The sequence below is a fragment of the Stegostoma tigrinum genome, chromosome 5 (genome assembly GCF_030684315.1).
Source record: "Stegostoma tigrinum isolate sSteTig4 chromosome 5, sSteTig4.hap1, whole genome shotgun sequence".
Classification (NCBI taxonomy): domain Eukaryota; kingdom Metazoa; phylum Chordata; class Chondrichthyes; order Orectolobiformes; family Stegostomatidae; genus Stegostoma; species Stegostoma tigrinum.
Window position 1 is genome coordinate 2162312 of NC_081358.1, and position 14300 is coordinate 2176611.

At 38.0% G+C, this 14300-nt stretch overlaps 1 protein-coding gene across 3 annotated transcripts in view; it reads left to right on the top strand.

The window, feature by feature from the left end:
- Window positions 1-14300, top strand: part of dpy19l1l (dpy-19-like 1, like (H. sapiens)) — an 82009-nt gene that overhangs the window by 50121 nt on the left and 17588 nt on the right. For 2 of the 3 annotated variants that reach the window (XM_048529391.2, XM_048529393.2), the window contains exons 16-17: window positions 2897-2998; window positions 13263-13318. In XM_048529391.2, the coding sequence (XP_048385348.1) occupies window positions 2897-2998; window positions 13263-13318 (158 nt within the window). The remainder of the gene's footprint in view (window positions 1-2896; window positions 2999-13262; window positions 13319-14300) is intronic. The other variant, XM_048529392.2, reaches the window with a different exon arrangement.

Consider the following 14300-nt stretch of genomic DNA (forward strand, 5'->3'; position numbering starts at 1 on the left):
AGTTATAAATGCATGTTGCTCAAAAAAAAGAAAACTCTGTCCACAAAAGACAGAAAAAGGCTAAATGAAATTTCCTGTTTCATTAAACTGATCTATTATCAACACAATATTCAGGATATGCATGGATTGCAGAAAACTAGAATGCTGGTACAGCAGGTAATAAGAAAGGCAAATAGAATTTTGACATTTATTTCTAAAGGAATAAAGTGCAAAAGTAGGGAGAAGTTGATGCAACAGTACAAGGCATTAGTGAGGTTGCACCTGGAGTATTAAGTATAATATTTGGCCCCCTTCCTGGAAAGGAATGTAGTTGCATTGGAGACAGTTCAAAAGAGGTTCACTAGATTGAACCTTGTACAATGGAACTGGGATACACTCTCCATCTCTATGAATGGATAACTCAACCCTTCTCCAGCAAGATAGTTTGCCTAGCCACTGTACCCCTGAGAATTGTTATGAGCTTGGACCCTTGCTTTGAAGAAAAAGGGGTTATCTACCCTTTCAATAAAAACCCTTTACATACAGATGAGAAATGTACTACTTCCACGCTCTCAACAGTGTCCACTTTCTCAGTTGTAGTTAAAGCTACAACCTGATATGTGACCTTTTCCTTCTGAGTTTCCTTTTCAGACTCCTTGCAAACTCCAATATGCCCTAAAGATTTCCCTTTCAATTTCTAGCATTGTGAACAAACGAACATCTTGGCTTCTGATTTTCCCCTGGTCTCTTAGCACTTGCTTTCTGATCTGAGGAGACCTTGAGGCATTACCAGCTATCCAAATTGTCCATTCCTTATGTTGGCTACTTTCAGACTTCTACTTCTGTCCTTTTCAAACTTATGAGAATGATAGAAAAATGTTTCATTTTAATGGTTTAACTCATCATCAGTTATTATTGCCACCAGTAACAGTAGTGGCAACGTTTTGGTCCTTATTATGAAAGGTAGAGAGTTCTTAAATTTCTTTAAGAGCTTCATATGATCTTATCCACCTGTGACTTTGCTAACTCTATTGAATTCAAAATAAATGCTTCAGGAAAAGTTTTTTTTTCTTGTTTAAGCTGATTATTTTTACTGCAGAGAACAGATATCTTCTGCTTGAAAGAACTACTACAGACTGTGTCTGCTTCTCTCTGTGTCTCTCCAGCCCCCTCTATCTCTTTCATCCTCGCATGAGTACCGCCCCCCCCTCGCCTGCCCAGCCCCCCAACTTACCTACAATTCCAATCCTCATTTACTGCAAACCAATCATCTTCTGAGTTGTTTACGTAACTCCTGAGTGCAAAAATAAAGAACTTTTTATAGATTCAAAAATAGAAAGGCACAGTCTTTACAATTTGCTGTTTGCTAACTTAATTCATGCCGCTGTTACTTCATTTACTATGAGCTCTAATTTTGCATGGTAAACTTTTGATTTGGCACGTTATTAAATGGTTTTGAAAATTTAAGACTACAGGTTCCCTTTTATCAACCTTGCTTGTTATTCCTCGATGAATGTTGTTAAATTAATTAAACACAATTCCTTTCATTAAACCATGTTGACTCTGCCTGATTTCATTATAGTTTTCTAAATATCCTGTTTTCATTTTCTCCTCTTTCTTGAATAAAGATATTACACTTATAGTATCTAAGGCACTTTGGAAGATTCTAAGCAGTGTTTAGCTATTGCTGCAGTTACTTCTTTATAAGACCCTTTGACAGCAGTCTAAGACCCAAGGAGACAGTATCATTTAGTTTATTCAAAGCTGAAGTAGATAGATTTCAACAGAGAAGGGAGTCAAGGTTTATGGAGGGCAGATTAAAAAAGGGGGATTTGAGACCACAACGTGATCAGCCGTGATGATAAATCTAAAGTAGTGTGGATACTGGAAATCTAAATCAAAAACAAAGTGCTGGTGAAACACATCATGTTTGGCAGCATCTGTAGAGAGAAACGTTGACTTTGTTTTCTCTCTGCAGTTGCCTCCAGACCTCCTGTTTCTCCACACTCTTTTTGAGATCAGCTATGACATTATTGAATGATGCTGCAGGTTTCAATGCCCTATTTCCACTCTTAAATCCTAGATTTTAATTACACAGTGACAGCAAAATATGCTAATCGACAATGCATTGAAACCAATGAGTCAGCAATGTATCAATTCGCCTGAATGGCATGATTTTCAAGCTCTACCAAATAAGTGGTTGATGAAGACAATATAGCAATAAACCCAAAGTATTTCAGTAACAAGTCTCACTTGATCAGTCAAAGAGGGTTCGCTCTCTTGCAAAATGAATATAGGTCATCTTGAATGTGTAAGGAGCTCTTCCCTTTGCTCAGTTCTGTCACCTGATGTGACTTGGAGTTTATTATTAGAGGCAAGCTGTAACAAGTCAGCAAAGAATGTGTATTTTTAAAAGAATTAGGGGAGAGATGAAACATTTATAAGATTTATAAAGCGACCTGTCGTGATCTGGATCTCGGCCTGAAAATGCGGTGGAAGCATATTCAATGGGATTTGAAAGGAAATATTTGGAGGGTGAGTTGGAGAGTGGGGTTAATTGCATAACTTTTTGAAGATTAAACATAACTCATTTTATACTGTTCTAATTCCATGGTAAGCCAAATGGCATAGCCTAAGAGAAATACTTATTATTGGAAGAGGGAGTGACGTGGCTGCTACAACACAATCAAATTATCATGAAGGAATTACGTTGTGTTTCTCTCTGCTTGCCATTTTGGACCACTTTGTAGTATACTTAATTTGCAGAATGAGGAATATGTTGCAAGACAGGCAACACTTTCTAGACATCTAGTTTTAAGTTTTGAAGTTAAGTTGAATTATTAGTGCATTCAGTTCACAATACATTTGACCTCAAAGTAGTTATATCTACATAAGGGATGTACATATTGTCTTTTAGGTGGATAGGATGGGAGCTCAATACTCACCCTCCACCGTACAAGACGTTTATTGTACTCACAGCCTAAGATTGCCTGATCGATTCTTCAAAACCCGAATAGAGGTACACTGACCAGGTTCTATTTCTGTGATAGTTGGGTTGAGACAAGGGCATCATTACCTGATATAAAGAGGGGTAAGAACATTTAATTTTGTGGAATTATTTATTGGGTTTTCTATAGATTAATAGATAGAATAATGATCCATAGTTTAGTTATTAATAGCTTACTAGATAGTTTACTATTTTCTGATGTAGCCAGTGTAGTTTGTTTAGGAAGAGTTAAAATTGCATTTCACTGCTTATGCATTTTATGATTCCAGTCATTTGATCCACAGGGATTCACCGATATGTACTTTAAATAAGTAGAGATTTAACTGAATTCCTGTCAGAGAATGTATCAAAAAGTCATGCTGAATTATGGTCCACCTTTCAAAAGGAGTGAATATAAAGGTGCACACAATTTCCTAAGAAAGGAATAGGCCATTCAGCCCCTTTAAACTTGTCCTAATGTTTACATAGATCATAAGCAAAATACTGCAGATACTAGAAATTTGAAGTAAAAATAAAATGCCAGAAATACTTAGCAGGTCAGACCATTCTCTCTCAAGGTCTGGCTGACTGCTGAGAATCTGCAACATTTCTGTAAATTTCATTTCATTTCATTTAGGCCATGCCTGATATGTTGTTAACTGAGATCTAGTCAAGTGATTAATTGAATAGATATATGGAATGCTCAGCATTTTAAAATGCAGCACATGACAGTGAGAAATACAATGGGAAAGAACTTTAAATGAATGATTTCAATACAGGTGCACAAGGAATCGTATTGGAATTTGCTAATGGCATTGTCTTAAGCCAATGTTTAATTGAATGAAGCGTGCTGTAAATTGTAAAGATGAGTCTAGTTCAGCAGAATTAGCAGTTCCAGAGAATTCAAAAATAGGAAATGATGTGCACTCTAAATGTTTAAGGTGTAAAAAGAAGTGCAGAAATAATGAAAAGTTGGGTTAGGAGAATAGGTTTCAGGAAAGTAACTACAAGAATGCATGGTTTTATGCATCATATCAATTCTTCATGATAGTGAATTTGTACATGACTTCAGTGATACAATGGTTGGAATATGATGTGGAATCAACATGTAGGCAGGTTATTAGAATCTCATAACAATTCATTAGTACTGAAGCAGGAAATAGATGGCATGAATAAAGATGTAAAAGAAAATTGGATTATCTCTTGTTAGAACAGAAACGGTTAAAGATAGTCTTAAATATTAAAATTTTGAGCAAACAGTGAATTGTTGAGTCCATAGGTTATGTCACCTACAACACTGTCTGAGGGCTATCACTGGGGGAATGAAAGAGAGAATTGGAATAATTCTTTGGTGCACTGACAACTTAGAAGATATTTCTGCAGTATTTTTCGCCACCTCAATGTATATCGGACTTCTGATTTGCTGTTCCCTTTGTACATATCACCTGACCAGTGCATCACTCCATCAGTTGTGACCCACAATTGTACAACGCCTCCCCGGGACATGTTTCACTGCCCTTTCAGTATTTACTTGCAAAGTATCAACCTTTAATATGTGCTCCAATTTCTGGAGTGGGAGCTAAACTTCTGACAGCCTGGATTAGAAGCGATGCTGCCTTTTTGAGAGTGGAATATTTTCTGGGAATACCTATAGAGGCAGAGACTACCATGTCACTTAAAATGATTTATAATTGTGCTTGAAGCTATATAAAGTATACAGGAAGGTGGAAGTGGAGGCAGCTCCACTTAAGTCTCTACCACCAGTGGTTAGGACTGAGATATGATGAGTAAAGTTTTCTGTCATGACTAATTGTAGGTTTTCTCAGTACTGAATTTCAAACAAAAGGAGCCATCATCCAGGTTTATTATAGAACAAGGTTTCTTCTTCAAAGATGCAGAATTGGTTAACATTCTTTTGATCCCAGCTGATAATTCTACTGGACAAGTCAGATCCCAGAATGAACTCTGTCCTGATGAATTTTGTGTAAATTTTATTTAATTTTGTGGTCACTCAGTGAAATATAGTCTCACAAATTTGCAGAATTTCTTTTGCAATAGAATAGACATTTATTACACAAAAGATGAAAACACCGGGCTATCTAAATGTAGAACACGTTATAAAACAGACAGTAAATCAAAGTTTTCAACCTGCTTTTCAATACCATAATTCTACCAAAATTCAGATCCAGAGAAATGAACCCTCTGTATCTATTCTTTAAGTTTTAGTACCTGATTCACCTGCTTTTGACTCTAGTCAGAGCAACTTTGAACTAACCTAAAATCTTTCAATCTCTAGGTTTTCTAAACCAAAATAAATCTCTGACTATTCTAAAAGTGACTATAAACCAGCAAAATACACACTATTTTCCATTAACATTCCAAGGGTTTGTAAGTCGTCTACTCTCTGAAACATACTGAATCAAGTCTCACTGTTCTGGAAGAAATGTCTGACCTGTTTTTGTTACAATTCCTTCCTAAGGTAACCATCACCCATATACCATTATTTTCAAATACAAGCACAAAATTAATTTATATATTTCTAAATCCTGTCGTTCAACACAGTGCAGCTTCTAACAGGAAAGTGTAAATATTACACTTCTAATTAACCACAAATGAACGCCTATTCATGTCCAGATAAAAGAGAAAGAAACAAAGGGTAAGGTTTGGAATATTTTTATCCATTTGTTATTCTGACATTCATAAGTGGGTAATATAGAACATTAGAACATAGAACATTACAGCACAGTACAGGCCCTTCGGCCCTCGATGTTGTGCCGACCTGTCATACCAATCTCAAGCCCATCTCACCTACACTATTCCCTGTATGTCCATATGCTTGTCCAATGACGACTTAAATGTACCTAAAGTTGGCAAATCTACTACCATTGCAGGCAAAGCGTTCCATTCCCTTACTACTCCGAGTAAAGAAACTACCTCTGACATTTGTCCTATATCTTTCACCCCTCAATTTAAAGCTATGCCCCCTCATGCTCGCTGTCACCATCCTAGGAAAAAGGCTCTCCCTATCCACCCTATCTAACCCTCTGATTATTTTATATGTTTCAATTAAGTCACCTCTCAACCTTCTTCTCTCTAGTGAAAACAGCCTCAAGTCCCTCAGCCTTTCCCCGTAAGACCTTCCCTCCATACCAGGCAACATCCTAGTAAATCTCCTCTGCACCCTTTCCAAAGCTTCCACATCCTTCTTATAATGCGGTGACCAGAACTGTACGCAATACTCCAAGTGCGGCCGCACCAGAGTTTTGTACAGCTTCACCATAACCTCTTGGTTCCGGAACTCGATCCCTCTATTAATAAAAGCTAAAACACTGTATGCCTTCTTAACAGCCCTGTCAACCTGGGTGGCAACTTTCAAGGATCTGTGTACATGGACACCGAGATCTCTCTGCTCATCTGCACTGCTAAGAATCTTACCATTAGCCCAGTACTTTGCCTTCTGGTTACTCCTGCCAAAGTGCATCACCTCACACTTGTCTGCATTAAACTCCATTTGCCACCTCTCAGCCCAGTTCATCTATCCCAGACACTGGGATTTTTGAAAAATTAGCTTGCTGAGGAAATAGTGAGGATTCTTCCAGATGCTCTTTGTGCGGAGAGTTCTAGTTTCGTAACAAGCAGCAGAGCTAAACTGGGCATTTTTTTCCCCCCCTTGCTTCACCAAGCTATTGTTCAACTACAGGTCTAAAACTATCTGCAAACCTGTGAAACAATAGCCACAAAACCCTGTCATAAAAACAGTCAGGTGTTTTCCCTCAACTAAGTTCAGGTAACTAAGTCCAGCCATTTTCTGGAACTGTGTCATTTCCAAGAAATGCCTTTGCTAAATACAAGTTCCAGGATCTTTTCATTAACTTAAAAAAAACACAATGCATATATTCATAATCCTTCTTTATTCAAGTCCACACAAATTATGAAATATGAAGTCATCATGTTTGCCACCTTTGAAATAATAAAACACCATTTCCAAATGTGTTTCATTGCACAGTATAAATAAGAACTAAATACAAATAAATTATACACCCACTTGTTCTTTTTCTTGTAACCGATACAGTTATGTCCGACACTTTCTGTATTTGAATAATTCCAACAATTGCATTTTTAACAAGGCATCAACAATTACATTGTTTACAATGCTGGTAAAAATAGTCTCTAACCGATAAGTTAGTAGCACTACGTTCCACCAAAAATGTCTGTCATTTTTGGATTAGATTACATTCCCTACAGTGTGGAAACCAAACCACTAGAACATAGAACATTACAGCACAGTACAGGCCCTTCGGCCCTCATTGTGCCGACCTGTCATACCGATCTCAAGCCCATCTAACCTACACTATTCCATGTACGTCCTTTGGCCCAACAAGCCCACACCGCCGCTTGCAGCATCTCACCCAGGCCCATCCCCCTATAACCCACACACCCCTGAACAGTACAGGAATTTAACATGGCCAATCCACCTAGCCTGCACATCTTTGGACTGTGGGAGGAAATCGAAGAAACCCCCGCAGTCACCCGAGGCTGAAATCAAACCTGGGTCCCTGGTGCTGTGAGGCTGCAATGCTAACCACTGAGTCACCATGTGGTTAAGGGATTTTATTAAATATAAATCTGTATCCTTGTAATCATGAGGTATAAATGTGTCAAATGTTAAAGATCCAGTAGAAATCCCAAGACTTCCTTTTTCAATGTAGAGTATCACTTTTTGTGTTGATTTAGTTTGTAACACCAGTGCAATTAGTGTTAGGATATCATCTGACGTCATTACTAGTCAAGTTGCATCCCAGATTGAAATCTGACATGATTCTCCTATTTAACAAAGTGATCTTTCACTTAAAACCAAATTTGCAGTATTGTGTGCTTGTGTTTAACAATGAAACAAGTTTTATTATGTAAAAACAAAGGCGATAAAATAAACTAAACTGTTATTTCCATATAACACAATTTGAAAGATTTAGATACACAGTAAAAATATAATTCCATCTATTCCAACACACTTTTACAGTACTCATACCAGTTCTCTATCACATCTCCAGGTTTAACTTTACTGTTACTTTCAGTTCATGGTCTTGAGAGTTTGACAGGCTTTCACTTGATAGCCACAACTGAGCTTAGACTTTTTCAGCTTTGCGTAACTTCTTCAAGATTCTTACCAAACACTTCTGGTGTAAAACGTCCAATCTAAAATCAATACACTGACTTAAGTTATTTCCTATCAGTTCTAAGGTATCTCATTTCTTCAGGAGAATCTGTTTCACAGATCCAATTTCCACCAGAACCTCTGCATACTGGAAAAAAAAATCTAAGCTACTGGTTTCTGAAGCAAAGAATAAAGATTCCTGATCCTTCTAACTGACAACAAGCTAATGCACTTCAGTGTTTATTCTATCCATTTGTAAAACCTGTCAATCGAAACATAGGGCAGCAGAGTAGCATAGTGGTTGACACTGCTGCCACACTGTGCCAGGGATCTGGGTTCAATTCCAGCCTTGGGTGACTGTCTATGTAAAGTTTTCATGTTTGCCCTACATCTTTCATTTCCAGCAAGCGCTTCGGTTTCCTCCCACAGTCCACAGATGTGCAAGATAGGTGAATTAGCCATGGTAAATGTGGGGATATGATGATAGGGTGGGGGAGTGGATCTGGGTAGAATTATCTTTGGGGGATCAGTGCAGACTTGATGGGCCTCTATCTGCACTGTAAGGATTTTGTAATTCTAAAATTCCCCCTTCCCACCCAAGGGACTCTCTCATTCTGGTTGTAAAAAAAAATCATGGCTCAACAAAAAGTGAAAAGTTAATCGTTAAAAGCCTCATAAACACAAACCAAAACTCTCTGGTTCCAACTCCAAAACCTGTAATAAATTACATCAAAGTATATGTTAATCTCACATCTTACAAGACTTTTACCACGAAGTCACTAGCATCGATCATTTCCTTAAAGGATTTAAAGAAATTAGTAGCAGCCATTGCCCATTCACTGATCAAGCTAGCTTTCAGTTTCTCAAATGTTGCCTCAAACTCCCAGCCTTCCCTTTAGAATGAACAAGACCATAAGACGTAGGAGGAAAATTAGTCCATTTCGCCCAGCAAGTCTGTTTCACCTTTCAGTGAGATCATAGCTGATCTGTTAATCTTCAATTTCACTTTCCACCTTTTACGCCATAACCTTTGATTCCCTTACTGATTTAAAAAATCTGTATCAACTTTGAATGTGCTTCATGACTGAGCGTCAACAGCCCTCTGCAGTAGAGAATTCTATGGATTCACTACCATCTGAGGTTATACCCTCTGGAGTTGGACTCTCCCACAAGGCAAAAAAATCTTTCTGTATCTATCCAATCTAGCTGCCTAAGAATCCTATATGCCTCTTGTTCTTCTTTATTCCAATAAATATAAGTCAAATCTGCTCAACCTGTCCTTATGAAATAATCCTCCTGTACCTGTATCAACCTAGTGAACATTCTCTGGATCATTTCCAATACCAGTATATCTCCACAAGGAGAACCACCATTTCGACTGGGACAAGCTAGGCAGAGACAGGCATGAGAATTTCTAGAAGCCAGGCACTCCACAAAGCATGCCTTTAATGAACACTTAAAACTCGATCCATATATATTCTACCACGAAGGAAATCTGGAAGTGAGGTAATCCAGCTCAACAGACCCCAGAGTTTAAAAACCAGGCGGGAAAACACACCGATGCTTCATCGGAGGCTGCACTGAGGACATTACCCAGCATGGTAACAAAACGTCTGATATACGTGAAACCAGCTCGGCAAGCAAACTACACTCAACAATGCTAGTTATATCTCCATTTAGATAAGCTGGCTTAATATACAACCCGTCAGATCTAAAGGACTTATTGGCCTCTGGTTGTATTAGTTTCCCTAGCACTTTTTTCTCTGGTCACAGTTGTACTTGTTTCATGCTTTTGCCCCTTGATTATTTAGTATTTTTGGAATGCTAATATTGTCTTCTAAAGTGAAGACTTGCAAAGTATTCTCCCGTCACATCTGCTGTCTGCTGGTTCCTCATTATTACTTCCTTAGCTTGATTTTCTATGTTCATTTTGGCCTCTCACTTCCCTTTTATGTATTTAAAGAAACTCTTAGTATCCATTTTCGTATTACTCACTACTGCACCCTTATAATTTACTTTTGAAATTTTTGTTACATATTGTTGGTTTTTAAAACTTTTACAATCCTCTTCCTTCACATCACTTTCTTCACATTTTCTGTCTTTTATGTCATTTGATGCTGTCTCTAATTTCTGGTTAACCATATTTAGTTTATTCCCTTCCGAGGATCCTCCTTTCTCACTAGGGTATGTCTTGGTTGTGAGCCATGAACAATTTTCATGAATGTCTGCCATTGTTTAAGAACGGTCTTTTCCACTCCAGGCAGCTTTGCCCTCATTCCTTTACAATTACCCTCCTTTAAGATTGGTACAGTTTTTACTGAATCACGTTTCTCCTTCTCAATCTGAATGATTTGGTCACTGTTTCCTAAGGGATCGTTTACTCTGAGATCATTAATAAAACTGCCTCATTTCACCTTATTGCCAAATCCAAAATAGCCAGATTTTTTTTTAGATCTATGGCATAACATCGTAGGAAGCTGGCCTGAATATGGTCTTTGTATTCTTCCTTGTGGCTAATATTTGCATTGATTGGAATAATCAAAATTTCGTTTTGATTAATGTACTGCATTTTTTACATGCCTTCATTATCTCCTGACTTATTCTCCATCCTACAGTTTAATTATTATTGAGGGGTGGGGAGCTATTGACTAGTCCCACAAGTGATTTCCCATCTCTTCTCCCCCCCCCCCCCCAATTTGTTATTTCTTCCCTCTGTTAATTGAGATTCTACATCTTCTAATTCAACTTCATCTATTGCTATTGTACTTTGTTTAATTTTCTACAAACAAAGCCACATCACCATTCTTCCTGTCCTTCCTGCCTAACATTTTGAAAAGTCACATGTCTGAGTATTTCATCTCATCACAGCCGTCACTAATGTAGCCATCACTCCATTAAGTTCTGTCCATGCTATTGATTAATATGTTTGATTCTAAATACTGTGAACATTTATGTAAAGAGCCATTAATCTTGACTTTATAACTATTTTTCCCCTTTTGGCGCTATTTACTGCTGTTTTTTACGTTTGAGGACTCTGTGCTTTCTGGTCCCAGTCTGGATATCATTACCTAAATGGCCAACCAGCAATGCTGCAGTATCCGAGATAACCAAAGTGTGGAGCTGGATGAACACAGCAGGCCAAGCAGCATCTTAGGAGCACAAAAGCTGATATTTCGTGAGCTTGCATGTTCTCCCTCCAGAACCATGCCAAAAATATCCTAGTGGAGCAGCTATAATATTGAAATTTCATTCAAATTTGTGATACGTATGCATGCATACAAATTAGGAGCGGAATTAAATGATAATATGGTCCTTCAAGCATACTCTCCCATTCAATTGGGTCATGACTGATCTGTTTGTGTTTTGAATTCCACATTCACATCTACCCCCAATTATCTTGGGTTTTCTTTTAGGCAAGGGAATCAATCTACCTCTGTGAAAAAATGCTCAGTGACCCTGCCGCAGCATATGAGGCAGAGAGTTCCAAAGTCACACAGCTCTCTGAGAGAATTTTCTACTCATCTGTTTTCTAAAAGGTTGACCCCTAATTTTAAAGCACTACCCCAGCTTTGGACTCTCCATAAGATGAAAACATCTTTTCATATTCATCATGTAAAGACTGTGCAGAATATCATGTCCTTCAGTCAAGCAACTCCTCACTCTTCTATACTCAAGTGTTAACGAGCCCAATCTGTCCAAACTTCCTTCATGAGACAACCAACTTGTACCACGTGTCAATCGAGTAAACCACCTCCTGAATCACTCCAGTACATTTAAATTATTCCTTAAATAACAGACACTATAATTTCACACTGTATTTGAGAAGTGGGCTTACCAGTGCCCTGTGTAACTGATGCCTAACTTTCTTCCTTTTGTGTTCAATTCCTCACCTAAAACAGGATAGCATTCCATTAATCTTAAATACTTGCTAGACCTACATACTGACTTATTATGATTCGTGCACTAGATCTACATGCACCTTGGAATTCTGCAGTCTTGCTCCATTTATGTTCTTTTTATTTCAACCAGCCATCAGCCTTGGTCATAAAAACGGTTGGACGTTTTCCCTGAACTGAGTCCAAACAATTAAGACAGTAATTATCTAGAATCACAGATTCCAAGTAATTTCTTGTTTTTTAAAAAAAAGTACCATTTCATCAACATTGTTAAAACAAAGCAATCTAGTTATCTGCAATCCTTCAAACTGAACTCCACCAAAAATTAAATATTAAGCCATCATAACACAATAAGTCACAATGAACTGAATGCTGTCATTTCAGGATATAATTCTGTGCATTTGTAATTATTTGCTCAATAATTTATTTGCATTTTGTTGCATTTAAAATTGCTTTGTTTTTATCAGTGCATGATGCCTTGGCCAGTTCAATCGTTTAAATATACAGGGACTAGAGTGGGAGCAAGAATTTCATAGTAGTTCCAGGATGTTCATGATGTAAAGTCGGTAGTGGACTAGTGAGGATCTGGGTACTGTGCATCATAGGCTAATAAGCGGTGGAGGTTTGACTTGCTACACACGCTAGGAGCACGAGAGATGCTAGGATTAAGGCAGAAATTCCCTAGGACAGAAGTTTTCCTGATCTTAGCCACCAGACGAATCTCATGTAGCCTGGTATTTGTAAGCACCACATCAGTGTACAAAGGGAGAATGCACCGAGGAGCCCAGGTTGGAGTTATGGTTCCTAGCTCTTGGAAAATGACATACTGATTTTCTTTTCATCATTTTATTGTGGCCTGTTTAAAATGGGCCTGTTAAACGTATCTTAGGAGTGAAAATTGAACAGCATGTTAAGTTTGGGCTCAGCGGTAGAGATTTTGGTTGAACATAACTTGGCACTTAGACTGGAAAGCCTCCTTCTTCCTGGGTAATTTTTAAGCTCCTGGATACAGTAATTTGTGTGCAGCTGTGTCAGTTCAACAGCCTTCAGTCGAGCCTTTGCCCTTCTGTTAACTATTAACATTTAACAAACAAATATGCACTGTTTATTGGTAAACTTTTTTTTAAACTGAGCTTCTACACTGTTTTTCTAATCATTCAGCATTGAACATTCTTTAATGTGCTTTAGAACTTTGAAACCTTTCTTGACCTTCTGAAAGTGTTAATTATTTCCTTCTTATTTGTAGACTTTGAAGGAGCTGCTCTGTTTGTTAAAAGGAAAAATTCCAGAAGGCTTTGACGAGTAAGTGTCCAGAATGTGGCAATTTGTGTTACGGGTTTTGAAATACCGTAAATTATGCTTTTATCACAGTTTTAAAACTAATAAGTGAAAGCATGCAAAATTCCAATTGACATTTAGATTTAATGTGGTCAAGAAGTTATTTTTATAAAAGTCAGCAGCATGAATAACTAAGCAAGTGTCCCGTTACACCTATCGCCTTTGCTTCTGGCCCTATGGAATGTCAAAGTGAGGTTAAGCCACGTCATTATTTAATCAAATGTTGTGCCACCAAAATTGGTACGTTGCGCGAACTCTGCCATAGAGCAACATTTAAGGTGTTTTGTCTTTAACAATTCTTAAACCACAAAGTGTTGAAAATAATCAGCCAGTCAGCTGGAGTGTATGAAAAATATTGATATTTTGAGTTGTTAATCTTTCATGAAAGTTGAAAAATCATTGGGAATTTAACCGTTCATAAGCGAGTGCAGAGGCAGAATAAAAATGGATGGGAGGAAAGAATATAAGGAATGGTCAGTGTTAAGGACGGCAGAAGAGATTATATAAGAAAGGGAATAATAATACAACATAATAGGTCATATAAACACAGAAAAGAAGAGTCCAAAAGTAAATGGTAAATTCGTTCTTAGCTTGAGGGTCTCTGACATCCTAAATACTCTGGAGAAGTGCTGATGTGTTGCTGCCTTGAACTGCTGCAGTCTCGGGTGTTAGTGTTTCCATTGGGCTGTTGGGAAGAGAATTTCAGGATATTAACTCAGCGCTGAAGGAACAGCCTTATGTTTCCGAGTCAGAATGGTGAGGACTCGGAGGGGAGCTTGCAGATGGTAGTGGTGTTGCCTGTTCCGGCTGCCCTTATTTGCCAAGGTGGTAGAGGTCACAGATTTATAAGATGCTGCCAAAACAGGAGCTCCCTAATGATGGTGAGATTAGAAGATGTGGAGCTGGATGAACACAGCAGGCCAAGCAGCATCAGAGAAGCAGGAAG